This window comes from Ursus maritimus, unplaced genomic scaffold (genome assembly GCF_017311325.1).
Source record: "Ursus maritimus isolate PB19 unplaced genomic scaffold, ASM1731132v1 scaffold_21, whole genome shotgun sequence".
NCBI lineage: Eukaryota > Metazoa > Chordata > Mammalia > Carnivora > Ursidae > Ursus > Ursus maritimus.
In genome coordinates this window covers 47,705,446-47,733,142 of record NW_024424564.1, presented here as the reverse complement: position 1 = coordinate 47,733,142, position 27,697 = coordinate 47,705,446, and the positions used below count along the sequence as shown (strand labels likewise).

At 53.0% G+C, this 27,697-nt stretch overlaps 1 protein-coding gene across 2 annotated transcripts; it reads left to right on the top strand.

The window, feature by feature from the left end:
- The first annotated feature begins 8,721 nt into the window (after positions 1 to 8,721).
- On the top strand, positions 8,722 to 27,149 carry CBX7 (chromobox 7). 2 transcript variants are annotated; one of them, XM_040637554.1, is made up of 6 exons: positions 8,722 to 8,865; positions 11,040 to 11,083; positions 17,768 to 17,833; positions 22,234 to 22,300; positions 24,823 to 25,174; positions 25,560 to 27,149. In XM_040637554.1, exons 1-6 carry the CDS (start codon positions 8,797 to 8,799, stop codon positions 25,712 to 25,714), a joined length of 753 nt encoding a protein of 250 aa, XP_040493488.1. In that variant the 5' UTR covers positions 8,722 to 8,796; the 3' UTR covers positions 25,715 to 27,149. The 2 variants fall into 2 exon arrangements, with proteins under 2 accessions (XP_040493488.1, XP_008703770.1); XM_008705548.2 differs by having other exon boundaries at positions 8,723 to 8,865; positions 25,102 to 25,174.
- Positions 27,150 to 27,697: the final 548 nt, after the last annotated feature.

Genomic DNA, 27,697 nt, shown 5'->3' with positions numbered 1-27,697 from the left:
CCCCCCCTTTCTTTATCCCTTTCTTCCCCTACCGATCATCCTAGTTCTTATGTTCCATAGATGAGAGAAATCATATGATAATTGTCTTTCTCTGCTTGACTTATTTCACTTAGCATTATCTCCTCCAGTGCCGTCCATGTTGTAGCAAATGTTGAGAACTCGTTCTTTCTGATAGCTTGTTCATACATTTCTTAGTATATATATGTGTTAGCCTTTTAAAAATTGTGGGGCACCTGGGTGGCTCAATCAGTTAAGTGTCTGACTCTCGATCTCAGCTCAAGTCTTGATCTCAGTGTCATGAGTTCAAGCTCTGCCTTGGGTTCCATGCTGGTCATGGAACCAACTTTAAAAAAAAGAAAAAAATCCATCCCGCTCATCAGTTGACAAGCTTTTCAATTTGGTGGTGCTATGTCTGTTTGACACTGGAAAATTCTTTTCTATTTGGCCATTTCCGCCCCGTTAACCTCCTACTTTCTCTTTCTGAAACTTCTGATAGCAAATGTCGGACCTGGAAAGATCTTTCATAGCTCTTGGTTTTTTTTTTTTTCCTTCATATTTTACACCTTTGTGCTATGTTAACCAGCATACTTTTTGTTAATCAGCAATGTTTTTAACGTCCAAGAATTTGTTCTTACATTCTGATTGCTCCTTTCTCAAAGCACTTCGTTCTTGTTATGCTCATGGGGGGGGGGGGTCTCCTAAAATCTCTCTGAGGAGCTTTCATCCCAAACATCCCGACTTACTCTTACTATCTTTGAGTGAATTTTTTTCTGTTACTCTTAATATTTGTATTTCCTTTTTTTAACTTTTAATTATTATTTTTTAAGATTTTATTTATTTATTTGACAGAGAGAGAGAGGGCACAAGCAGGGGGAGCAGCAAGCAGAGGGAGAAGCAGGCTCCTGGCTGAGCAGGGAGCCCAGTGCGGGACTTGATCCCAGGACTCTGGGATCACGACCTGAGCTGAAGGCAGACACTTAACTGACTGAGGCACCCAGGAGCTCCCCCCACCCTTTTTTCATTTTAGAAAGAGTGGGAGAGCGCTGGAGGGAGGGGAGGGGTAAGACTCTTAAGCAGTTTCCACACTCAGCGCGGAGCTCTATCTCATGATCGTGGGGCTCGATCTCATGATCTCACGACCCTGAGATCCTGACCTGAACTGGAGTCAAAAGTCAGACTCTCAACCGACTGAGCCACCCAGGGGCCCCTCTATTACTCTTAGTATTTCTCTTTCAGCCATAATTTCCCCTTGAGCTACCTGGTCCTTTTTTGGATAAAGACAGAAATCCTCAACATAACCTAAAACGCCCTGTAGAGTGTAGCCCCCTAACTATAGTTTCAGAAACATTTCTTTTAAATTTAATTGAATTTTGGGATTGGGACACATAATACATATACAAGAGTCTATAAAATATAAGGACATTCGAAGAATAATGACAAAGCAGACACTCCCATTCCAAATCAAGTAAGGGCATGTCATCAGGACAACGTGTTTCTCTGCATTCATACTGGCCTTGCTCCCCAAGGGGAAATGATTATTTTGATCTCTGCAATAATCATTTCCTTGTTTCTCACTGGTTTTATCATCAGCGCACGCATCCGTACACAACATAGCGTTTTGCTTTGCCTGGTTTTGAACTGTATATAAGCGGGACCATATGGTTTGTATTCTTATTTCTTTTGCTAAACATTGTTTTGAAAGATCCATCCAAGTTGATGTGTATCACGGCTGTTCCTTCCGCCCCGATGCTGAATAATAATCCAGCGTGTGACTATTCCAGACTTCACTCGCTCAGCCTCCTGAATTTGGAGGCGGGTTCCAGTGTCAGGTTTCCACAAACACCGTTGCTATGAACATTTAAAAACAGATTTTTGGGGTGCACGTATCCAAGCACGGCTCTGACATGTGTCCCTAGGAGACACATTGCCTGGCTCACAGATTCCATGAGGGTTTGAATGGACCCAGTGGTGCCAAGCTGATTTCCCAAGAGGGGAGAATCCGTGGGCATTCTCATCAATGGTGTGTGAGAGTCCGTGGGGGTACATGCTCCCCTCAGGACTGGCCATTATCAGACTTTTCAACGTCTGCTTATCAGGTGGGGGTGAAGTTGTACATCTCATCGGGGGGTTGTGTTTGCACGGCTCATGGGACCGATCATTTGTGGTCCCTCTTAATAGAGTTAGGGTTCAACTCTTTTGCCATCCTTCTCCACTCCTGTATTTCTGTTCCAATCAGTTGTCTATCCTCCTTCTCGATTCATAGGAAGTCCTCACATACATTCCTTTGTCAATTAATGAGTATTTTAAATACTTTCATCCTCTTTTAACTGTCTAGACAGTCTTTGGTAGAGTTTATAATGTTAATGTAGTTGGAGTTATCAATTGTTCCCGTGTGACTTATGTTCTTTGTTTCTCGTGTAAGAAATTATTCTCTACCTCTCGTGAACAAAGACATGGTAAAATATCATCTCCTGAAAGTTTCAGAGTTTTGCTTTTCTCATTAAGCTTGACAGTCCTATGGCATACATTTTTGTGATGTAGGAGACCTAATTGCATTTTTTCCCCTCGTATGATTAACTGATAATCTCAACACCATTTATTGAAAAGTTCGTACCCACTGACCAGCGGTCTCAGGCTCCGTCCCTCCCTCCACATATATGTTTGTTGAGTGTTTGGGTTATGTCTTTCTACCTGCTAGGGACAATTTCTTCATCACCATCTCTCCCTTCTCCTCCTTCAAGGGTGCCTTGGCTAGTCTCAGCCCTCTGCACGTCCATGTAAATGTTACCTACAGCCTATCCAGTTCCAAAAAATTGGATGGTTTTGATTAGGATTGCCCTGACTCTATAGATGAGTTTGGAGAGAACTGACGTGGTTCCAGTGCTGAGTCTTCCAATCTATGAACATGGCTTAACTCTCCATTTTAATAAAGTTTTAATTTCAGCGTAGTTAACGTATGGTGTTAGATTAGTTTTGGGTGTATGATATAGTGATTCAACAATTCTATACTTTACTCAGTGCTCATCGGGGTAAGTGTCCTCTTCGTCCCCCACCTCCCCTCTGGTAACCGCCTGTTTATTTGTTCATTTATTAAAGATTTTAGTTTTAAGTAATCTCTACACCCAAAATGGGGCTTGAACTCACAACTCTGAGTTCAAGAGTCACGTGCTCCACCAACTGAGCCAGCCAGGCGCCCCTACCTGTTTGTTTTCTATGTTAATCCTCCATTTTTATCTAGTTTTTAATGTCTCTCCGTATAAAGTTTTATTCCGTAAGGACCTTGTGTATTTTCGCTCAATTTATTCCTAGGTACTTTATATATTTTTAAAAAGATTTTATTTATTTATCTATTTATTTGAGAAAGAGAGAGTGGGTGGGAAGGGGAGTAGAGAGAGACAGAGAGAATCTTAAGAGGACACTTGCACTGAGTGTGGAGCCAGACATGGGACTAGATCTCACAACCCTGAGATCATGACCTGAGCTGAGATCAAGAGTCAGACGCTTAACCAGCTGAGCCACTCAGACGCTCTATTTTTATTATGCTACAAATGAAATCTTAATGTACTTCATCTTTGTTTTTTAAAGATTTTATTTACTAATTTGACACACAGAGAGAGCACAAGCAGGTGGAGTGGCAGGCAGAGGGAGAGGGAGAAGAAGGCTCCCGCTGAGCAGAGAGCCCAACATGGGGCTTGATCCCAGGACCCCGGGATCATGACTTGAGCCACAAGCAGACGCTCAAACAACTGAGCCACCCAGGAGCCCCCGTACTTCGTCTTCTAATCATTTATTACTGGCATAGAGAAGTATAAAACAACAGATTTTTGTATGTTGTTTTTTTTGTTTCATTTTGTTTTAAGTAGGCTCCATGAGGGGGGTGAACTCACAACCCTGAGATCATAACCCAAGCTGAGATCAAGAATTGGACACTTGGGACGCCTGGGTGGCTCAGTCGTTAAACGTCTGCCTTCGGCTCAGGGCATGATCCTGGCGTTCTGGGATCGAGCCCACATCAGGCTCCTCCGCTGGGAGCCTGCTTCTTCCTCTCCCACTTCCCCTGCTTGTGTTCGCTCTCTCTCTGGCTGTCTCTCTCTCTGTCAAATAAATAAATAAAATCTTTAAAAAACAAAAAAAGAATTGGACACTTAACCATCTGAGCCACCCAGGCGCCCCTATGCTGGTTTTAAAAAATACAACAATTTTGCTACATTCTTTTATCAATTTGAAAAAATAATCTGAGGAATTTTTTTGATTTTCTACGAAGAATCCGAAAATAATGACAGTTTTGTTTATTTCTAATCCTTTTACCTTTGTTTTCTTTTTGTTGTCTTGCTGTCTAGGATAGCACTCTCCAAAACCTAACGTGAGTCAGATACGCAGACCACGTGCATACTGTGAAATCTTCTAGTAGTCACATTAAAAAATCAAAAGCAGCAGGTGAAATTAATTTTTATAATATATTTCATATAACCTTAATTTGTAAGAATATTGTTTTAATATGTAATCAATGTAAAACTATTAATGAAACATTTTACGGTGTCAAGTTTTAGGTTTTTTTGTACTAAGTCTTTAAATCCCATGTGTATTGAATTTTACTCTTACATCCCAATTGGGACTAGTCCCATTTCAAGTTCTCATTAGTCACAGGTGGCTAGTGGTTACCATGTTGGAAAACACAGGTCTAGGATAGCTGGTACAGTGTTTAATGGAAATGGAGATTGTGACCATCCTTGCTTTGTTACCAATTTCAAGGGGAATGCTTTCAATGTTTCCCCATTAATTAGGATATTTGCCATAGGTTTTTTGTAGATACCTTTACCGGGATTAAGACATTCCCTTGTATTCCTAGCTTGCGACACATTTTAAAACAAACAGATATTGAACTTTTCCCGCATCTATGGAGATGACCATATGTTTTTCTCCTTTAACTTTTAATGCGGTGAATTACATCGACTGATTTTCAAATGTTAAGCCAACCTTGCATTTCTGGACAAGACCCAATTTTGTCACGAGGTAATATCATTTTGCTATACCGCCAGATTTGGTTTGCTGACGTTTTGTTAAAGATTTGTGTATCTATATTCATGAGAGACGTTAATTTATAATTTTATTTTTGCACTGTACTTGTCACAAAAAAGAACTGGGAAGTACTCCCTCTTTTTCTGGTATGCGGGAAGGTTGGGTAAGACTGGAATTATTTCTTCTTTAAACAACTCATAGGTGAAGTTTTCTTTGTGGGAACATTACTGATGATTGATTCCATTCTTTTCATGGTTATGGGGAGATGTGATGCTCAGTTGGGGCTACGGGACATCAGGGGGACATCAAGTTGCTACAGTATCGAGATAGTTTCCTACCAGCTTAAACAGAGCCACCCCTCCCAACCCCCCAAGTGCCACAACCACTCCATGGCTGCCCCAGATTTCCCAGACCTTCTGAGGACATATAAATCAAAGAGTTAATGCCTGGCGTAGCCAGGGGTCTCCTGGACTCTGCTCAGGGCTAAGGCTGGCACCTGCTATGAATGCTCAATGGTCCGTTGCTAGATACTTTGGTACTATGACAAGGGATGCTCATTCAGGTTTCCTCTCGTGTTGGTTTTGGTAAATTATGTTTTTTCTAGGAATGTTCCTAGTTCATCAAGATTTTTAAGCTATTGTCATAAAGTTATGCATAATTATCTTTCATGTTTTCTTTCTCTCGATATCCACAGACTCTCTGGCTTTTCATTCCTGATACTGGTTAATTGTGCCTTCACTCTCTTTTTTTTCTTGATAAATTTCGCCAGAGGTTGTCAGTATAATTAGTGTTTTCATAGAAGTAATTTTTGTTTTTGCTCGTCCTTTTCATTATCTTCTGCTCTTATTTCACTCTCTCCTTCTGTTTCCTTTGTTTTTACTTTACTGTTCTTTTTCCTGCTTCTTGAGATGGGCACCTACTTACTACTTTCAGAGTTTTCTTTTTCCTAATATAAGCATTAAAAGCCGTAAATGTCCCTTTAAGTCATGCTTTAGCTGTAGCCTGCAATTTTTTAAAAAAGATTTTATTTTTAAGTAATCTCCACACCCAGTATGGGGTTCAAACTCATGACCCCAAGATCAAGAGCCGCAGCCTCTTCCAACCAAGCCAGCCAAGCGCCCCTGCAGTTTTTAATATGTAATATTTCCATTCTCATTGTTGCAATATAAAAGCGTTTTATAATTTCCATTATGATTTCTTCTTCGATCCATCAGTTATTTAGAAATATACTTCTTAATTTCCAAACACATGGGGCTTTTGAAGTTCTTCTAGTTATCAACTTCTGGCTTATTTGTGTTGCGGTCAGAGAATGTACTCTGTATGATTTCAAACTTTAGACATTTCTTGAGATTTGCTGTCTTTGTAAATATTCCATACGTAACTCTACAGTTGTCGCCACAGTAGTCTATGAAGGTCCATCAATCAAATTTCTTAGACTCTTATTGAATATATTTGTTTCTTCTACCAATCACAGAGGGGTGTGTTTTTAAGTCTCCCACTAGGATTGTGGATTTGTCTATTTTTCTGCGTAGTTTTCTTCATGTTTCTTATATTTTGAGATTATGGAATTTGCACACAAATTTGAAATTGTTCCATCTTTCTGGTGACTTGGGTCATTTTCATTATGAAGGACTTTCTTTATCTCTAGCAAGGGTTTTTGGTTTTTTTCCCCCCAGTATTAAAGGAACTACACGAGCCTTCTTTTCGTTAGCTTTGGTGTAATGTAGTTTCTGCACATTTACTTTCATCCTTTCAGTATCCTTCCATTTTGGGACTGTCTCTTGTGGATTTCTCTTCTAAACTGCATGTAGTTGGATTTCTAGCCAGTCTGATAGTCTTTGTATTTTAACTACAACATTTAGTCTACTTCCATTTCTTGAATCTGTATCTGTCATCTATTTGTCTTACATTTATTTTTTCTCTCTGTTCTTGCTCGGTTTAGGATTGATTGGGTGGGCTTTCTCATTCTATTTTCCTCCTCTAATAATTCGGATAAATATTATACGCCGCATTTCCATTCTTTAAGTTTACAATGGTAATGGCAACTTACATTCTTAACTCACCTACGTCTAAGTGTATGTGGTATTTCCACTTCCTCCTGACGAATATAAGGATCTTAGAACCCTTTAACTCCTTTCATCCAAGTTATATGCTATTGTTCTTGTGCATTTTAATTCTTTTTTTGTCCAGAAGACATTGTTATTGTTTTATATTGTCAATGTTCATTGTTCTTTATTCCCTATTGCATCAGACCTCTGTCTGTGAACATCTTCCTCCTGTCTGAAGTTCTTCCGCAGGAATTTCCTTTAGGGAGGGTCTGCTAGTGGCAAAGGCTTAGTCTTAGTATTTGTAGATGTTATTATTTCTCCCCCTCCTGGAAAGATATTTCCACTGGGCACATAATTCTTCAAAGAAATTTGCACTGGTACGTAATTCTAAGATGATGGTTATTTTCTCCCTGGACATTAGATAAATCATTCCAGTGTCTTCTGGCTGGCTTCCGTTGCTTCTGATAAAAAGTCAAGTGTTAATTTATCATTTCTTTTTTCTGTGCGCCAGACAGAGGCGTTTGGACTTTATTCTGAGGGGAATAGGGAGCTACGGGAGGTTTTTAAGCACTAGGGTGACCCAGTCGGATCTGCATTGGGGAAAGCGCTCTCTGGCACTGTGTGGATACGGCTCGGAGGGGGCGGCAGCTCAGTGAGGAGGTGGTCGCCGCCGTCCAGCGGAAAGGACGAGGGGTGTAGAGGGAAGCGGGTCAGGGAGGCAGGACTTGGGATCCATGCAGGTAGGCGGTGGGAGCGCGAGGGGCGCGGTTCCCGGCGGGGAGGAATGGTGGCGCGGGAACGAAAACAGAAGGGGGATGGGGTGGGTGAGACAGAGTCCGTCTGGGACCTCAACATCCATTCATTTCACAAACAGTGGAACGAGTATTATGTGCCGAACGCCAAGTGCGTGGCGGCAAAACCCGCCCCGGCCACACCTGCCGCGAATTATTGCCTAGCTGGGGCCCTCCGCACAGTCGCCCACGAATGGACGGACGGACGGACGGAAGGACGAACAAGCAGGCGCCTGCTCCGGACTGGCCAAACCACGCCGCTCCGGAGCCCGGATCTAGAGGCCTCGGTCCGGAGATGCGAATCTCGGCCGGCGCCTTCCTCCCGCCGCTCGGGGTCCGCGCCCCGGCCCCGCCCGCTCCTCGGTGGGAGATGGGACGCACGGCCTCCGCGCTCGGCCCGTTTCTCATCTGCCCAACCGGGGCGTGTCGTTTCCGGCCTCCCAGAGGCACCGGGAGCATTACGAGAAACGCGTCTCGGTATAAGATCTCGTTCCGCCCCGGCGCCAAGCGACGCCCGCGCCAAATAAGTCCCGCGGGCCGGCGCCGCGAAGCTGCAGCGCGCGGCCCCCGGCTCGGTGGCGGGGCGGGGCGGGACTCCATCGGGGGCGGGGCTGGGCGGGACCGGCGGGGAGGGGGAGGCCCAGGAGGGAGGGGCGTGACCTGCCGGGCGCGAGCCGAGCCCCCGCCCCGCCCCCTCCTCGCGCGCTCGCTAGCTCGCTCGCTCGCGCAGAGGAAAACGTTGCGCAGGTTCAAAAATGGAACGTCGGCGGCGTGAGGGAGCGCGAGGGGGTGTGCGCGCGTGCGCGTGCGCGTGCGCGCCCGGGCGAGGGTGACGGGGTCCCCGCCGGCCCGAGCATCGCGCGCCTCAGCCGCGGCCCCGCAGCTCCGCCCCCGGCCCGGCCCGGCCCGGCCCCGGGCCCGCTCGCCCGCCGCCCCGCATGGAGCTGTCAGCCATCGGCGAGCAGGTGTTCGCGGTGGAGAGCATCCGGAAGAAGCGCGTGCGGAAGGTGAGGCTGCCTGGGGGCGGCTCCCAGGACCCCTGTGGGGTCCCCTGTTGTCCCCAGCACCGTCCCTTCCACGCTGGCGGCGAGGGGGAAAGTGGGGCGGGGGGCCCAGGCAGCTCCGCGCTGCTGGGTTCGTCTCCCCAGTCTGTGCCTCAGTTTCCCCTGCCACCTTGTAGGACTAGTAGAATAAAAGTTGTCGCCCCGGCATCCTGGGGACAGCTGAACCCGCCAGAGCTGGAGATTAGGGTCAGACTGTAGGGATCCCGAACGCCGTCCGTCCTCAACCTCCCCTCATTCTAAATAAGGGGAGATTGAGGCCCAAGTTGAGGAAAAGGCTCACTGGTGCGTTAGCATCGGAGTTGGGTCTCGAACTCAGGACCCCGGACTCGGTACCGACACCTTTGAAGTTGGAGGCGGAGCTTCAGCCTCCTGCCTCTGAGGTCTAACTCTGGACTTCGACCGTTTCGGATTCCTTCTACCCCCACCTCCGGCTTTCTCCCCGTCTTGCAGCGCACACCTCTCTGTCTTCCCCACCCCAACTCTCAGCCCCGCCCGGCCAAGCTTAGTGAAGCCGCCTACAGCGCTGGGGCATCCTCTAAGCTCCTCCCCCTTCCCTTCGCCTCCAAAACATACACCCTGCAATTTAAGGAGGCATCTGTTACACCGGGTTCGGGTACCCGCGCCTCGGGGCTGGACTCTGGCGGTTCACACTTCCTGTGCACCTGTTTGCAGAGTGGTCGCCTCAGAGCGGTGGTGGGGGATGGAAGCCCTTCGGGAAAGTCCTTCTGGCACTCACCACCGTCCTTTTCCCTTATCTCCTCTCTGCAGCCCGTTGGGAGGCCCCAGTGGCAGGGTTGGGAGGGGTCTTAGAGGTCATCTTCTCCTGTTTGACAGAGACAAGAGACTGAGACCCAGGCGGAGGAAATGACCTGGTCAAGGTCACACAGCAAGGTAGAGAAGAGGTAGAGCAGGAGCTCAAGTTGGCTAATGGCTAGCTCATCTTTGGAGTGAGAAAACTCAGTCCTGGCATCTTGAGCCAAGGGTGAAGGTCGAGGTGGGCCATGGGCTTTTCTTCCCCCCTGCTTTGATGGGGTTGAACTCTTGGGGCTGCCCCTCCTCCTCCTCCCTTCCTCCAGGATTTTAATTTATTCCACAAAGCCCAGTGCTTTCCATGCACAGTAGCCTAAGCGGATACAGTGGTTACCCTCCTTCTCCATGGTAGTGCCTGAGAATGAAGGACATCATTCCTTCAGCCATTCATTCAGAATTATTTATTGAGGGTCTGTTACGTACCAGGCACCATTCTAAGCCCCAGGGAAGCATGCATCCCTTCCCTCATGGAGCTGGCATCCTGGTAGAGAAGACACACGCCGAACGAGGAAATAAATACAGATGCCTTCCAGTGGGCCTGTGTGCTATGCAGAATGAGAACTGGAAGGTGGGAGGGATGGCATTAGAAAGTTTGGTCAGGGCGGCTTCTTTGAGGAGGTGACATATCTTGGTCTTAAAGTTCCTGTGTGGATGGGGTGGGACTGGAAAGCCAGGCCCCCGTCAGTGAGGAAGGGAGGGGTGAGGCTCTGTTTTCTAACTTCTGGAGGGGTGACCATCGCTTCTGAAGGTGGAGACTTTGTCAGTCTTTTCTGGGGTCCTTCCAGGGTCTTTTGAGTTAAGAGCCCTAAAGTCACTGGCCTGTCACCCCTGGGCCAGAGGCAGCCTCTCCCAGGGAGGGGGGTGGTGGGGCTAGAACCATGGGAAACGCGCCAGTGAGGAATTTTCTAGGATTTGGGGAGTCTTCTGTTCGAAAAACGTAGGAGTTATGGTCTTAGCACTGGAACTCTGGGCACTGGGTCTTTGGCGATACATACCCCATGTGGTCTTAGTTTCCCCATGTGTGACATGGGCTCTGAGCTTCTGCCACAGGAGCCCCAGAAATGTTTGAGGCCAGATGCCCTCCTGTGCTTTCCCAGGAAGGACAGTCTGGGGTAGTCATGCAGCAGCCAAAGTTCGGGTGTCTCTGGGTTGGTGGGGATCTGGTGCAGAGCAAGGGGGGCAGTGTCCCTGGGTTGTGTATGTCTCGGGGGAGCACCAGTCTGCAGAAAGTATTGCGCCTTACTGTCCTGTGAGTGGTTGTCAGGGCAGCTGCGTATCTCACTGTGTCTGCTTCTCTTTCTTCCCAGGGTAAAGTCGAATATCTGGTGAAGTGGAAAGGATGGCCTCCAAAGTAAGGCTCCCCTGTGTGTATGTGTCTGCCTACCTGTTCATCCTTCCATCCGCCTTTTGCCTCTCTCCCACCCAGCTTTTAGCTCCAGCTGCTGTAGTAATTGGCAATCGAACCTTGATTAAATCATCCTCTTCTCTGGGCCTCGGTTTCCCCTCTGCCAGCTGAGGGGCTAGAAGGACATGAGGGTCCAGGTGGGCCCCAGCTTCTCTTCTCTCCTGCTCGCCTCTGGGTTGAGCTCCATCTTCTGGTTGGAGCCTCCTCTCCCCTCTTCTGGCTTTTCCTAGCACCTGGGAGGTGAAGGTCCAACATCCTGGCTTCAGAGATGGCTGCTGGCCAGACGGAGGTAGAGCAAATACAGTGCTGAGTGGGGGTTTGTGGGGCTGGATAAGACAAGTCTAGCCAGTGGGGCATGAGTCCTCCGTGCCATAGAGCTAGGACCAGAGCCTGAGCCACTTTGCCTTTGGACAGCATTTTCCAGTCTACCAAACAGGTTTCCATATAGCCTTGTAAAGCAGGTATGATGTTGATCTCTAAAGATGAGAAAACATGCTCAGAGAAGGTAAGCACCTTACCTTAGGTCACACAGCAAGTGGAGACAGAGGTGGGACTTGAACTGAGCCTCCCCAGTTTAGGGTATCTCCTGAGTGCCTCCTCCATCTCAGAGTTGGGGGGCAGGGTGCTGGGTCTAGGACCTCTCCCAGTGGCTCCACCTCTCCTGCTAAGGTCCAATCAGGAACCTTCCTACTAACCAATCACCTCCCAACAGGGGGGTTGCAGTGGGAGGGAATGAGCAAGTCGTGGGGCCTCTTCATTGGTTTGTGGGTGCCCTGCCTCCCTGCCCTGCCTCCTAGGGACTGACTTCTGGAAACCCCCGTTGCCCAGAGCTTCTGCTGTCTGTGCCAGGGGCTTTCTGTCATGTTTATGTTGAGGGCTAACCTGGTATTGGATTCTGGGAGCATCTTGGGGGCCTGGCAGGGAGACACAGCAGAGGGAAATACAGCCTATGTTGCCTCAGCTTCCCGCTCTGCAAAATAGGCTCTATAGGGCAGGCCCAGCTCCCCCCTCTCACGTTCCTTCACCTGGCGGGGTGCAAGGCCTGGGCTCATGCGTTCAGGGTGACCTACAGGCATCCTGAGGTTGGGGTTGGGGACTGGCCAATCAGAGAATGCACTGGTCCACTCCTGCTGCCCCTGCTTGCCGTTCCCCCACACCCTGGAACTGGAGGAGGATCCCCTCCCCCTCACGGGCGGATGAGAGGTAGCCTTCTATACTCGGTGAAGGAGGAGTAAGAGTGGAGGCAGAGTTAAAAAAGGAAGATGCCTAAGGCAGGCAGCAGGAGCACTGACTCCCTGGGTCCGCACTCCCTTAGCTTCGGCACCAGAAGGCCTTGCGTTGGAGTGTAGTCACCAGCCTGTCGGCCTTCAAGGCACTGCTGGCGATTTTCCCTCCTCTGTAGACTCCATCTTTTGAAAGCTTTCCTTCTCTAAACAGAGGTACTTATCAATGAAAAGTTCTTCTTCCACTTTTTTACTCCCAGATGGATCTGTCTGCCTATCAGAGCTTCTGCCAGGAGAGAAGGGCCTAGCACTCCAAGAACAGTCCCTCAGTTTCTGCTGGTCTGAGCCGTGGGCCCTGAGGCCACTTGTTTCTTCACATGCTGAGACCAGCAAGTGGGCCCTAATGACTGCCTCTTGTGACTCCCCAGAGGGGTTCTGGGAGCCGTTTGCCCAGATGACCTGGGGCACCCCTGGCTCCCCTGCACTTTGGTTCTGGGTTCCTAGCCTGGCTCACATGCTGGGGCCTCTGCTTCCTGACTTACAAATCGGAATAATGAAGCCTCTGCCACAGCATTGTGAGGGTTAGGTGATGGAGATAAAGTACCCGGTGCATTCTCAGGTGACCAGCACTTAGGAAATGCTTGCTGTTAACACGAAGTTGGACAGCTCAGCTTCTAGGTTTCCTTGCAGCCAGGAAAGGAATCTGGGAGATTCCATTCCTCATAGGAGCTCAAAGTAGCCTTGGAAATGGTTTAGATCAGTCCTCAGTTGGGGAAACTGAGGCCCAAAGAGGGGAGATCATGACAAGAATATAGCTTCCAACCCCATGCAGTGTGGTACCTACTTCCTGCCACCCATTGCATCACCCCATTTCACTTGGGGGAAAACAAGTTCAGTCGGGGGGAGAACCTGGGCTCCTTTGGCTTTAGTCTCCCCTCCTCAGGGGCCCTTGCTTGGAGAAGAAGCTGAGAAAGAGGGTGGGGAGTGGGTAGTTGGGCAGGCTGTTCCCTGCAGGCCCGGAGCCTTGGCTAGGGTCGTGCCAGCCTTGGTGGGGAGGAGAGTTCGATTCTCCTGCTCTGCGGCACCTTCATTGCCCTGCTCAACGAGGCTTATGTTAACAACAGAAACCATAGTTTAGCTACACACTCACTCTGTGCCAGGCCCCCGTTAGACCATACATGCTTTGCTGTTCTCTCCCCAGCTGCAGACAAATGACTGCCCTTCATCCCCAGCAGATGGGGCAGAGGAGCTGTCTTGTTTGTTCTGGAAGGTACGGCAAATTGCGCAGGGAGGGGCTGGGGGCTCAGGGCAGAGGATGTTAAATCATCAGTTCCAGGCTCTCTGACCCACACAGACCCTCAGATACCCCACTGATTTCAGCCTGCCCAGGACTGCTGTTCCGTCCTTGGAAATGCATTCCTTCCTTCTTTTCCCACTTGTGACTACTACCCCATCTCTTAGGGAGGACTGCCTTTCTGGAGATTTGGTAATGATATTGTCAGTGGGCGCAGCAATAGCCAGGCTGCTAATCAGTAAGCACCTGGTATGAGTCAGGCATTGGCCAGTTTATAATGACCTCATGGCAACCCATTTTACAGATGGGCACACAGAAATCCCCAGCAGAGGAGTCTGTGCCCAGGGGCAGATACAGCTGGAATGATTTGCACTATGGTGTGCCTGACCCAGGGCTTGGGGGCCTAGCCCCTGTGATAAGCAATCAGCTCTGCCAAAGGTGACTGAGGATCTCTTGCCTGTTCCTCTCTTGGCCATTCAGTAAGACGTGCTTAGGCTTTGGAGCCAGACCAGGCTGCCTTTGAACCGTAGTTCTGTAGATTTACAAAGCCCTCAACCTCTGCACCTCCATTTTTCCACCTGTAAAATGAGGCCCTAGCCTCACAGGACCCCGTGGAAGGCTGCCTGAGACAAAAGTTTCATAACACAGTGCCAGGGACAGAGCAGGCGCGCCTACCTCTTCCAAAGCTGGGTTTCCGCGGCAGCAGCGGAGTCCAGGGTTCTGGGCTGGGAGGTTTTCGCACTCTATTGGAATTGATTTAATTAACGCGTATTTGCTTTTCTTACGTATCACACTGAGCTAAGTGCTTCACGTGGCTTAGCACATCTCATGGTCACATTAAGCCCCAAATTCGGGGACCTTTGGTAGTCCCACTTCACGGATGAGTAAACGGAGGCCCCAGCGGCGGCCTTAACCTGCGCATCGCCGAGCCCCTCAATCTCGGACCTGAGCTTGCTGCGCTGCGCTGCTTTTCATTTTGGAGGGCTTTAAGTTGGAGGGGGGGACTGGGGCGGGCCTGGCTTTGAGAGACCCCGCCCCCTGCACGGCGGGAGCCTGCGCAGCGCGGCTCAGGCGGGGCCCCCGCGAGACTGTTTACCAGGGTTAGGGGGCGGGGCGGTCGGTCACGTGGCCGTGTTTACCTCGGGGCCGGCGCGCTCCGTCCCCGCCCCCGCTCCCCATTGGCTGGCCTGGCAATCCGGGGCGCGCCCACCTCCGTGCGTGCGCGCGCACGGCGGCTCCGCTGCAGGGGGCGGGGCGGGGCAAAGTGGGGCTCTCCGCCCCCCGCGGAGCGCTCAGTTCCCGCCCTGCCCGCGCGGGTCCCTCTGCTCGCTCCTCCCAGCCCTGCCGCCCGCCGGGTGCGCGCTCTGGTCTTGCCTGCGCCCAGCTCTTCGCAAAGCGCGTTTGCCCTCGCGGTGGCCCCAGCGGAGCAGGGCTAATGGCTCCGCTTTAGGGGGCGGGGGTGTCTGGAGAGTGAGACGCTAGTGCAGACCCCCAGCCTTTCTCTCCCGCAGCATGGAGCAGGACCAGGCCTTCTGCTTCTTAGTCTGACCTTTTGCCACTGTTACACACCTCCAGCTGCCCCAGCCCAGTAGCAATCCCCCCTGAATCCACTGAGCCTTTCTATGCACCCACCGTGTGCGAAGCCGTGGTCAGTCAGGCACTAGCCCTCTCCCAAGGACATCACAGCCCGGTGGGGAGCCAGATGCAGTGACAAGTGAGAGACCCAAAGGTAGAGGGTGGCCAAGATTCAACAGTTCCAACCACAGACTGGCCACTTACCGTCTCAGTGACCTTGGCAAGATGCTTACTCTCTGTGCCTTCGTTTCTTCATCTTTATATAGGGTAACCTATCCCATGGGTTTATGAGGAATAGATGAGTCCCTGGCAGTGAGTCGTGCTCTTACCATGATGGAGGTGGTGGTGATTCTTAAGATGAGGAAATTGAGGTCCAGAGAAGGTTAGGGACTTGCCGGGAACCACACAGCACCCACATCAACAAAAAAATGGGCAGGGCAGTGGGGAAGTGGGCAGGACAGAGGACTAGAACACTGTAAAGACATCTTAACAGCTAGAGGAGAGAATGCAAGGCAGAGGACACAGGAGGAACACAAAATTCCACCTTTGTTATAACTAGTTACAGTTAAGGAAATTTAACCTTTGTTTTGGAAGAGGAAGTTTTGGAGTCTCTGCCAATCTCTGGTTGCTTATACTTCGGGCTTTATGCAAACTATCAAAAAACCCCAGTTTCACTTTTAGCATCTCTTTAGAGTGAGCAGAACTCTGCAGTGGCTTCTGTAGCCATTCTCAGAACACCTCGGGTCCGGGTCCGGGGCTGGGCTGGGCACCCTGGGGAGGGCTTATATTCTGCCAGCCAAGTGCACCAGGCTGGAGAGCAGTAGAGGGAAGGGCTCATTCCGAGGGGAGTGAGACAGCTTAAGGACGATGTCAGGGGAAGCTACAGGGGCCTGGCTCCTGAAGGATGAGAAGGAGGTCATGGAGGGACTGGCCCTCAGGCGGAGAGCACAGCCTGTACGAGATAGGTGCGGCTGTGCCTGACCAGGCTGGGCGTGGGGCACTTGGGTAGGGACTGTGAGGTCCTCAGGGCTCAGACCTTTGTTGCTGACTCCACAGAGCCTGACGCGGGGCCCAACACAATGTAGGTGCGCAGAAGTGTCAGTGGAAGGAAGGAGGAAAGGATTCTGTCCTCAGGGAGCTTGTGGTTGGAATCTGGATTGAATTACTGGTAGCGGTCAGTGTCCCAGGACAGATTAAGATGAAGGTTTTAGTTTGGCTGGTTAGGAGGCAGCAGGAGCAGGGGCTCCACCCGGCTTCTTACTGCCTCCTGACACCTCCCTCATACCTGCTCACCTCCCTTCTTGTCCAGCAGACCTGGGTGCAGCCGGGGCCAGAATCATAGTCCATTGCTTTGGTGTTGTTTGTACATGTACGTGTATGCACATGAACATATATGTGTATTTATATGTTTGTACGCATGTTGTATATTTGAAAACGTGTGTATATGGACACATTCAGGTACGTGTTTTAAAACTTTGCATTTTTTATTCAGTAGCATCTGTTTATGGTGAGTGACACTAGTTTTTCCATTTATGGAAGTCGTAAAGGTTTTTTTTTTTTTAAGTTTATTTTTTTTTAGTAATCTCTGCACCCAACGTGGGACTCAAACACACAACCCGAGACCAAGAGTCACATGCTCCTCTGCCTGAGCCAGCCAGGTGCCCCTAAAGTTTGTTTTTAAAATAAAATTATTTAACCAAAAAAGTGAGCCGGTAAGTGAATAGCAGTGCAGGCAGAGCAGAGGTGGCTTGAGCTGTGGAACTGCCGAGCTGTCACTCCCAAGGCTGGCCCAGCAGGGGACGCTCTGTGGTCTGGGGGTGGTGGAAGGTGCCCGCTGGAAATACCAAGGGGACCTGCCGTGGGATCACCATTCAGTCGCTATCCATCTACCCAATTCCTGCTGCATGCCAGGTACAGATGTGTGCCGAGGAGGGAGGGAGCGGCTCAGCCCAGACAGAGAAGCTGCGCCCCGGGCCAGGGCTGGAAGGGTGGGCGGCAGGACAGCAGCCCTAAGCGAGGAGCACTTCCTGTGCACCGGGCACTGCGCTCTGGGCACTTAGACAGATGAACGTGTTAAGCAGCACAAGAGCTCTTTACAGATGGGGAAATGGAGGCACAGGGACGTTGAGTAAATCCTTCAAGGTTATACAGCTAGCAAGGGCAGAGCTGGGGTCTGAACCCAGGTAGTCTAGCGCCAGAGCCTCTGCCCTTGACCACATGCTCATGCGTCTCGCAAGAAGGGAGTCCTGGCAGCAGTGCCCTGTGCTTCTGCAGTGAGCATGAGGTCTAACTGGGAGTTGGACGCAGTTATTTGCAGGGTGGTGTGATCGGTGCTCAGAATGAGGGGAGTTCTGGCGTCGTCGGAGCCCCCTCACTTAGCCTGGGCAGCCAGGGACGGCTCCTGGGAGTAGGTGGCAATTATGTGGACCAGGAAGGGGGCGAGAGCTTGCAGATGGTGGGCCCCATTGGAGCAGCTGTAGCCTCGGGGAATGCCAGTGGGGAGCAGGGCAGCTTCTGACTTCCTGCTTCTCTCCCCAGGTACAGCACGTGGGAGCCGGAAGAGCACATCCTGGACCCCCGCCTGGTCATGGCCTATGAGGAGAAGTAAGGGGGCCTTAGCCTGCCACTGGGGCTGGGCATAAGGCAGGCTTTGAGGTTTCATAAGGAGCCCGCTGCTGGCTTGGCTCTGAAGGAGGGGCATGGGCATGCGGGGGGCGGGGTGGGGGTTTGGCAGGGACAGCCCGGTCTAGTCTGCAGCTGGGAGAAGGGGGTGGGCGTCAGGTCCCAGGGCAGCCAAGTGCCCAGGCTCCCTTTCCTGTGGCTGAGTGATGTTGGCCACTTCTCTAACCTCCCCAGGCCTCAGTCTCTCTGCTGTAAAATGGGCCATCCCTAATAACACTGGCTCTGATTCCCGCAAAGATAGGGCTTTCAATTGCTGTGAAGGGTATAAAAATGCTTTACAGAGATGCCCTGTGTGAGGGGCAGCCATGTCCGAAATGGGCAGTCATGGCCTTGGCAACAGATCAGAGAGAGATCTAGAGACTCTCTCACCAAGAGAAGAAAAGTCCAGTGAAGCTTGAGAAAGGCTGGGGGGGAGGGGGGGACTGTGGCTTCGGAGCAAGGATGTCTGAGTTCTGGTCCGTCCCACTTGGCCACCTCCCAGCTCAGGGGCCCTGGGCAGAGCTTCCCCCGCCCCCTCACCAGGCCTCAGACTCCCTTATCTGCCAGTGCTCTGCTCTGATTCCCAAGGCCGGTTAGTGACTGGCAGCTCCACCCATGGGCAATGAGGGTGCATCTCAGGGGGAAGCTTTGACAAAATGTTGTTTCTCCTGATGTGGGAGCCTTTTGAGTCTAGCCATCCCCGTCTGCTACAGGAGCTCCAGCTTTACTGACCTCCTGCCAGCAGACAGCCCAAATCCTTCTGCCTCTTCCCAACCTGCCCACTGGTACAGGGCGGGATCTTACACGAAATCGTTTCCATTTGGCCCTTTGCGATAACCTCCTGAGACGGGATGAGAGTCCCATCTGACAGATGAGGAAGCTGAGGCTCTGCGAGCTAAGGAGCTTGTCAGGGGGCACCTCAAACCTGGGAAGCCGTCTAACCAGGACTTAACCCAGGCCTACTGACTCCCAGTCAGATGCTCTCCCCCTGCCCCTCCTTGCTCCCTTCCCATTGCTTCTGCCCAGGAAGTGTTCTGCTGCCCATTCCAAGGAAAACTCTCCCCTGTTCTTTCCTTTATAAATCAGGGCATCCCTGTCCCACAACTTTTCTCTGGCTCCTGGGCGCTTGGTGGGGTCTTGATCTAAAAGGATTGTGGTGCTTGGGAGAATCCTGTGGAATGTCCTGGACTGCAGTGAGGAGAGCGTCAGGCAGGTGTCCCAGCCCCGAGTTAGAATCCTGGCTCTGCCACTCGCCAGCTGTGTGGTGGTGAGCAAGGCCTTCTCCCTCTCGGGGCCTCATCCTCCCCATCTGTGAAGTGGGGACAATAGTGCTGACCTTACAGGGCTCTCATGGGGAGCAAGGTGTATGAAAGCACTTTGTAGACCAGTAAGCTTGAATTATCTCCCTGACCATAACTCAGGGTCATTTGTTTGCTTGTTCAACAAGTCTTTATTGAGGTTCTGCCATGTGCCCCAGGTGCTGGGGATGCAGCAAGGAACAAAACCAACAAACATCCCTATTCTCATGGGGCTCGAATTCCAGTGCAGAGACATACAATAAAAAAAAACCACAATAAATGTATATGATATCAGATGGTCATAACTGCTGCAAAGACAGGGTTGGAGGGCAGGGGGAAGGGATGGGTGGGGGTGCAGGGATCAGTAGGGTGGTTAGGTGGGGGTGTTTGACAGAGACCTGAGGGAATGAGCCCAGCAAGTATTTTAGAGAAGCACATCCCAGGTGAAGAGAACAGTCAGTGCAAAGGCCCTGGGGTGAGAGCCAGTGTTTAAGAAAGAGCATGGAGGCAAGCGTGGCTCTGAGCATGGCCGGCTGGACTGGTGTGAGCTGGGTGAGGTGTGGGAGATGAGGCAGGAATAGAGCACCTGAAGAAAGGGGGAGCACAGCTCAGGGGGTGCCACGTAAGTCCTGGTGGAGGATTTGGATCTTACTTTGAATGAGTCAGAAAATTTAATAGTTAAGGAACAAAGGGAGAGTTTGGAGACTTTTATAGACCCACTGTGTGACTTTTGGCCTACTTCTTCTCTCTCAGTCTTGGTGAAAGGGGGTAAAAGAGGGATGATGTCCATTTATTTATTTATTTTTTTAAAGATTTTATTTATTTATGTGACAGAGAGACAGCCAGCGAGAGAGGGAACACAAGCAGGGGGAGTGGGAGAGGAAGAAGCAGGCTCCCAGCAGAGGAGCCCAATGTGGGACTCGATCCCAGATCGCCGGGATCACGCCCTGAGCCGAAGGCAGATGCCCAACAACTGCGCCACCCAGGCGCCCCAGGATGATGTCCATTTAACACCTGCCTTGCAGGGTTTTAAAAAGACTCAGAAGGAGTCTGGCCAGGGGGCTCTTCTACAGAGGCCCGCCTGCAGGGAGAGGCTGAGAGGGTGCGACTCCTAGGGTGCTCCTGCCCTGCAGCTCTGAACATTGAGGGGCAGAATCCGAGGCCAACAGAAACCAGGCCCTGGGTGGTGAGGACTGGATAGAATGGACCCCTTCCGCTTTATACACGCCAGCACGCACGCACGCACACATGCACACACGTATGCACGCTGCAGATTGGAAACCAAGATCATGTGGAGCCTGCCCTGCTGGCCCTGACTGGGCCCCGGGCCCGACCCTCGTTAGGCCTGGAGCCCAGAGCTCAGCGGCAGACATCAGAATTTTGGCGCTGGGCAAGTGACTTCACCTCTCTGTGCCTCAGTTTCCATGACTGTAAGGTGAGGGTAGTATCCGTGGCTCCCTCACGGGGTGGCAGGAGGGTTGGGTGGAGCGGTGCCTTGTGCAGTGTTCAGGCATGATGGTTGTAAACAGCGCTCATAGAAATACCGTAAACACGCTTTCATCGTTCTTTTCCCCCACAGCCCTTCCCAACCCCCCCACTTCCTCCTCCTCTTCCTCTCTTCTTTCTTGTCCCTCTCTCCCCAACCTCACGTCATTATTTTAGCTTGTCTACCTTCCATTTGGATAAATCCCAGGGCCCTCTCTTGCTCCTCCCGAGAGCCCTGGTGGCCAGGGCAGAAGGGACCCTCTTTCGGCTCCAGGCGAGGACACTGAGGTCCAGAGGGGAAGTGACTGGCCAAGGTCCTCCGTGGGTCAGGGTAGAGCTGGGCCTGGCACAGGGTGTCCTGGGGCCCAGCACCAGCTTCTGAGAGAAGAGTCTCATCCTCAAAGGCCAGCAGGTCTATCCTGGCAAGCCCCGTGGCTGGTGTCACAGCGGGATCAAATGCTGGCTCCTCGGCCCCAAGGCAAGCCAGCTCCACGGGGAGGGAGGGAGGGCCCTCTGTGCAAGTTGCAGCTCCCCCAGCGCCCCGAGGGCAGCCAGTGGGGGAAGAGAGGGCAGCGCTGCCCCCCCCCCAGGAGGGAGGAGGGTGGAGGGCTGAGGGAGAGGCTGAGTGGTGGAAACAGCTGCCTGGACGGCTGGTTTCCCCAGCTTAGATGGAGAGACTGCCTGGGATCACACAGCCCATAGGGGAAGGGAGAATGCACTCCCAGCCTCCACATTCTCCCTGCTGTCCACATGGCCTCTGCAGTGGGGGCCACAGGAGGTGGGGTGGAATGAAACGAAATGGGCAGAACGAAAGTGGCTCTGAAGTTCTCCACCACTCCCGGCACTGTTGTCGGAGTCTCTGTTGTGTTGTCTCCTGTGTGTCGTGTGTGGCTTTGTACGCGTCCTCGGGTTGTGTCTGTGTGTTTGGGATGTGGGGAGGGCACCCGGCAGAGAGTCTGGCATCTATGAGGGACTCAGTACAGGCAAGTTTCTCTCCCTTTCCCAAAGCAGGTGATACAGGCGAGAGCCTGTCCTCCCCACCAGGGTCATGCAGATCCCAAATGGGGGCAAACCTGGGGAGAGCTTCACTTACAAGAGGCCCATTCCCATTCTCACCAGCTCCCCTGGGACACTGGAGGCACATTTGATTGACAGGTTTCTGTACCTCTCTCCCGAGAGTGGATACCGGGATCTGCGTTGTTTCGGAGGCTGTACCCACTGGCATGGAGAGCAGAGCTCCGGCGTGACTCTGGAACCCAGCAAACACCCACATACTTTTGGGGACGTCACCCAAGCCCCACCTCAGCGATTAGGACCAGTGGCCGTGGCCTCCCGACTTTTGCCAGATGCGAAGACTGAGGCCCTGGGATTGGAACATGGGACCCCGCTGTTACAGTGTAGAGAGCAATGCGGAGGAGTCCCTGTCCTAGGATTGGGGGTGGCCTATGGCGGGTGCCCCTTTCCCCGTAGACAGCAGAGCGCGAGGTGGAGCGGATGCTTTACTTTCCCTTAAATGTCACCAGTGTTTGCTTTTCTTCTGCCATCTGCTTTGCACCCCAGGGAGGAGAGAGACCGAGCGTCGGGGTATAGGAAGAGAGGTCCGAAACCCAAGCGGCTTCTGCTGCAGGTAACCCCGCCAGCCTGGGTGCCCACCCACAGGTCCCCCTGCTCCTCCCGCTGGTCGCCCCCACCCCGTGCATTTGCACCAGCTAGTTGAGCTGGGCCACTTACCCTCCTTGCTCTGCCCAGGGCACTGTGGGGTGGGGGCGCTTAGTGGGTAAGTCTCCATGGGGGGAGGGGGGAATGAGGACAGCCGGATGGGAGATGCTGTGGGGTTTGGGGGAGGGTGGGTATATGGCTGATGGGAGCCTAAAAGTTTGAAAGTTTAAAATCTTGTAGATAAGCCTTTATGAGGCTCAGAGTCCCCCAAACACAAAATTATAATATTTGAAGACCTCAGAAACATAAACTTTAGAGGAAATGCGGCAGCCTGGAACTTTAGAACCCAAGAAAGGGAGACTCAGAATTCTGGGACTGTTGTCTTGGGATGCCCTAGAAATGTGACATTTTTGAGAAAAGAGAACCCTATGGGGCCCCCTTTTCCAGTTGTCTGCCACAGGTGGGCATCTAGACTCCAGGACACCCCAAGTTACCCAGGTCTTGGGGCCACGTTGCTGACTTCACTGCTTTGCTTGGAAAGAGGGTGGAGTTCGAAGGGATGTGATTTGAGGCAAGTCTCTTTGCCTCTGTGAGCTTGAATTTTCTTATCGGTAACATTGGGACGATAAGCATACCTGCTGTCCTTAAGTGAGTAAGTTTCACCCAGCCATTCGAAGGCTTCTTGGTCTGCACACAGTGTGAGCCACAGCCAGTCTCCTGCCCACTCTTGAGCATAGATCATCTGAGGCTTTGGGCAGAGAAGATGGGTTTCCCTTCACGCAGTGGGTATTTTCCATGGGGTTTGGTGTGAAGTGGGTCCCAGGAAGAAGGTAGCATCTGTCAGATGTCTTCCCTGAACTTAGCAACTTAGAGCAAATACACACTTTGCATATCACACAGTCTGGGAGGGTCAGGAATTCAGGAGTCCTGTAGCTGGTTCTTCAGTGATTCCGGTTTGGGTTACAGTCGTGATGTCAACCAGTGAGCACTTCTCTGGAGGTTTGCCTGGGGCGGGGCGATCTGCTTCCAAGGTGGCGACTCACGTGGCCGCAAGTCCGCACTGGTTGTTGACAGAGGCCTGGTACTTTCCACGTGGACCTCGCGGCCTCCCTGTATGGCTGCTAGCTTCCCCCAGAGCAGATGATCCGAGAGTGAGGGCAAGGGCGGAGCACAGTGTCTTTAATGAGCTAGTCCCCCGGCCCGAGGGGCATGGCTGTGAATCCCTTGAGGCGGGCCTTGCTGGGGCAGTCTTGGAGGCAGGCTACTTCAGTTTCTCCATCGTGGCACTGACGAAGAAACTGAGGCTCCAGGAGGCCAGGAATTTGCCCAGGTGTCACAGCTGGATGCAAACCTAGGTCTGACTCCGGAGGCTGCTGGATGCCTGTCGGTAGCTGAGTCCTCTCTTGGGGACGTAGAGAAGGGCAAAGACGAATCGCCTTGCAGATTGGAGTTTACTGGGCTCGTGATGGCCGCTGAGCCAGGCTGAAGGAGTGGGTTTTGATAAAACGGCAATAGGATAAGCCCTCCCAGCATTGCAATATTGTCCCGACCTCTCCCTGGCCAGCCCTCCTCCCCTAACAACCTGCACCCCAGGCCAAGTGACGGGCCTTAGCGGGCTGGACGGAAGAATGGAGCCTGTGCGTGTGATCTCTGCTCCCAGCTGCGGGATGTTGGACCTACAGGCCCCATCTCATGGCCTCACTCTCTTCCTGGGGGCTCTTGGCCTCTGATGACAGGTGGCAGCAGAAGGTGCTGCCCTGGAGGGATCCAGGCGCTCCCAACACCTTAGCACCAAGGATCTTTCTTGGATTTGTACACATCTTGGCCAAAGTCAGCAAGACAAATCCCTAGAGTACAAAACTCCAGCCCTTAAGTGGTGGAACACGTGCCCTCCAGCCCCATCCTAATGAGAGTGCGATGCGGCATCGGCGGAGGGCAGGGCCCGCAGGGGCCATGCTGCAGCTCGGAGCGGAGGAGTATCCCGTGGGCTGTGGGCAGAGCACTGTCGCCATGGCCGCGTGACACGGGGCACCCAGTGCCGCGTGCCCCCTCGGGTACTTGCCCTTAGGGCATCCGTCTCACACCATCTCCTTGGTGAGCTGGCTGTTCCAGCCCAGGGGGTCCTCTGGGAGGCAAAAATTCCTTCCCCGTGATGAAGAAGAACTCCTTAGTTTATCTGCTTCATGAATCCAGATTTGCTTTTTCTTGGTCAGTTTTCAGTCTGTACTCTCATATGTGCCTCTGCTGTGTGGCCTCCATCCCCGAGCCCCTTACAGCTCCCCGGGGAGATGAGGCGCCACCAGGCTGGGCCTGGGGCTGGGGCTGGTCAGGGGTGGCTTTCTGGGCCGGGGTGGGGGCTGGGGTCATGGCTGGCTCTGGGCCACGGAACACAGGGAAGGGCATTCCAGGTGGGAGGAACAGCATGAGCGAAGGCGCGGCCGCAGCCGGGAGGGCAGGGCTGACCCGCCGTGCCCTGGCTTGCCCCCGCAGCGGCTGTACAGCATGGACCTGCGGAGCTCCCACAAGGCCAAGGGCAAGGAGAAGCTCTGCTTCTCCCTGACGTGCCCACTCGGCAGCGGGAGCCCTGAGGGGGTGGTCAAGGCAGGGGCGCCCGAGCTGGTGGACAAGGGCCCCTTGGTGCCCGCCCTGCCCTTCCCGCTCCGCAAGCCGCGCAAGGCCCACAAGTACCTGCGGCTTTCACGCAAGAAGTTCCCGCCCCGCGGGCCCGACCTGGAGAGTCACAGCCATCCACGGGAGCTCTTCCTGCAGGAGCCCGCAGCCCCGGACGTCCTGCAGGCGGCCAGCGAGTGGGAGCCTGCTGAGCAGCCCCCCGAGGAGGAGGGTAAGGTGGCCGGGCCCCTCAGCCCCGTCCCAGAGCCCCCAAGAGCTAGAGAGTTCCCTTGAGTCATCAGGCCCAACTGCTGCAATGCCCAGAGAGGGCCCAGGGCGCTCCTGAGGCCACACAGCCTGCAGGGGCCCCGGCACCGCCCGAGCGCTTCTTGTGGTCCCGCTGGGGTGGGGTGGTCCAGGCAAGGGAAGACAAATGTAGTGACCCCCTCCCAGGTGTCCAGCCTTGAGCTAGGCCCGGAGCTGGCTGCAGACTCAGAGGGGGGACGCGGTGCTGGGCGGGCAGGGGTCTGCATGCTGCCCCCACTCCCAGTCCGCCTTCTCAGAGGTGTTGTCAAGGCCGTCCTCATCTCTCCGTCTTTCTCCCGTGCCTGCCGCAGATGCAGACCTGGCCGAGGGGCCCCCTCCTTGGACACCCGTGCTCCCCCCAAGTGAAGTGACAGTGACCGATATCACCGCCAACTCCGTCACCGTCACCTTCCGTGAGGCCCAGGCGGCTGAAGGTTTCTTCCGGGACCGCGGCGGGAAGTTCTGAGTCACCATTTTTACTCTTCGTAAACTGTTTGCTTTTGGGCTTGGGGTGGGGACTTCCAGAGATGGGGAGGGGTTGGGGGCGGGGTAATTATTTTATTTAAAAAAGTATGGAACAGGAGCAGGGGGCAAGATCCCGACACTTTCCCGCCACCTCGCCCCTTTCTCTGCGCCTGATGTTTACAGAAAGGCTTGGTGGTCTGTTTTGGGGGTTGGGGATGGGGCGGCCTGGCATTGCCCTGCCAGTCAGGGGGTCATCTCTGGGCTAGGATGGAGACAGGGCCACCCACCCCTGGATGCCTCCATCACCGTTCTTCTCTAGAAATGCAGCAGCTCGTCCCAGGAACCAAAGGAGAATGCGAGGGCCCAAACCCTCTCCCTTGAGCCCCCCCACCTCCCGCCTTTCTGGTTGGTTTCCCTTTTCCTTTTTGGGGGGTGGGAGGGCCTTTATTTTTAACTTTCCACTCCAGCTTTGCAGTGGAACATGGAGGCTGGCTTTGACCAAAAATGACCGGGTCAAGAGGAGGGGGCAGGAGGAAGCCTTTGAGGTTGTTGGGGTGCGTCCCATACCCTTCCCTGGGGGTGGCTGCCAGCTGAGCCCCTTCCACTGGGAGCCCCCCCCCCCATCACCTGGCCTGTGAGAAACACTCCCATGCACACGCAGCCACACGGGCACCCCCGGCTGCTGTGTTTGCGGACGCGTACAGGGGGTCTTGCAGAGCTCCTGTTTAGAAACCCCAACCTGGTGAATTGTGGGGTGACTCCCAGCACCTCAGAACTTGTCACGGGCACCCACACTTACCAGCCTTGCCCAGCACGTCATGTAACGGGAGCTCTCCCGACACAGTCTGCTCACAGCTGTGCACAGAGGCCCAGATGGCCGCCGAGGCCCCGGGCATGCGATGTGGTTCTGTGGCTTTCCCTGGCCAGCCGCAGGTGTGCCGTGGGTCAACACAGGCTCTGAGGCACTTGGGCCCTGTCCTTCCTCCCCTGAGGGGCTCTTGTTTTCTCTGACTCAGGTGACTTTTCAACCCTACCCACTCCTCTCTTTTGCTGTCCTCCCAGAGAGGGAGGGAGCGTCCCACCACCTTCTCAGGGCAGCCTCCCGAAACCCTTCCTCCTTCCATTCTGTGTCCCTTCCCCGTTCATCCTAAATGCCACAGCCAGGAGTGACCTAGCATTCCTGTTCCTACGAGGGGACCTCTGCCAAGTCTTCCCAAAGTCGGGAGGCAGTGGGGGGGGTGGTTCAGGCTGTATAGAAGCCCCGCCCACCCAGCAAGGGGCTGTGGCTCCAGGAGGAGGGGTTCTCATCTCCTGCTTTGTACAGATGTGCCCTGTGGCCAAGTAGCTTCCCAGGCCTCGAGGAGGGGCTGCTCCCCTGCTCCAACCCTGTAAGGGAGAAAAAGCCAGGTGGGGCTGGGCACCTGGGGGAGCAAAAGTAAAAGAGGGGGGGGGGCAGGGGCTGCTTGCTCTCTCCCCACTCTGATGGGTCCTGAGGAATTCAGCAGAATCCTGATGAGGTGAGGATAGGGTGATTCTTCCCCCAGACCCCTTCTTCCCAAGTTCCCAAACCAAAGACAGCCTGGACCCCATTTTTGTTTGGGGTGCCCTGCTGGGAAGATTCCTAAATCCCTGAGTCTCTCTCTCCCCTTCCTCCTTAATCCTTCGTTGTCCAGGGTCAATTCAGTGCTTCCATTGGGGGTGGTCCCCTCTGGTGGTTCCTCCCAGCCTGGGAAGTTGACTCTAGAGGAGTATGTGGGGGGCAGACCAGGGAAGGAGGGACAGCAGAACCCACCCCACCCTGCCCCATCCAGCTGTGAGAACCTGGGTTCCGGAAGGGCAGCCTGGAGTGGGGGGACTGTCCCAGGACACAGGCTCCCAACAGATGTGAGGGTGGTGGGACAGGGGTGGCCAGGGGTTCCTCTCTGATCGAATGCTGTTGGCCGTGGCTTTGGGGCTGGGCTGGCAGCTTGCAATAGAAGGCAGA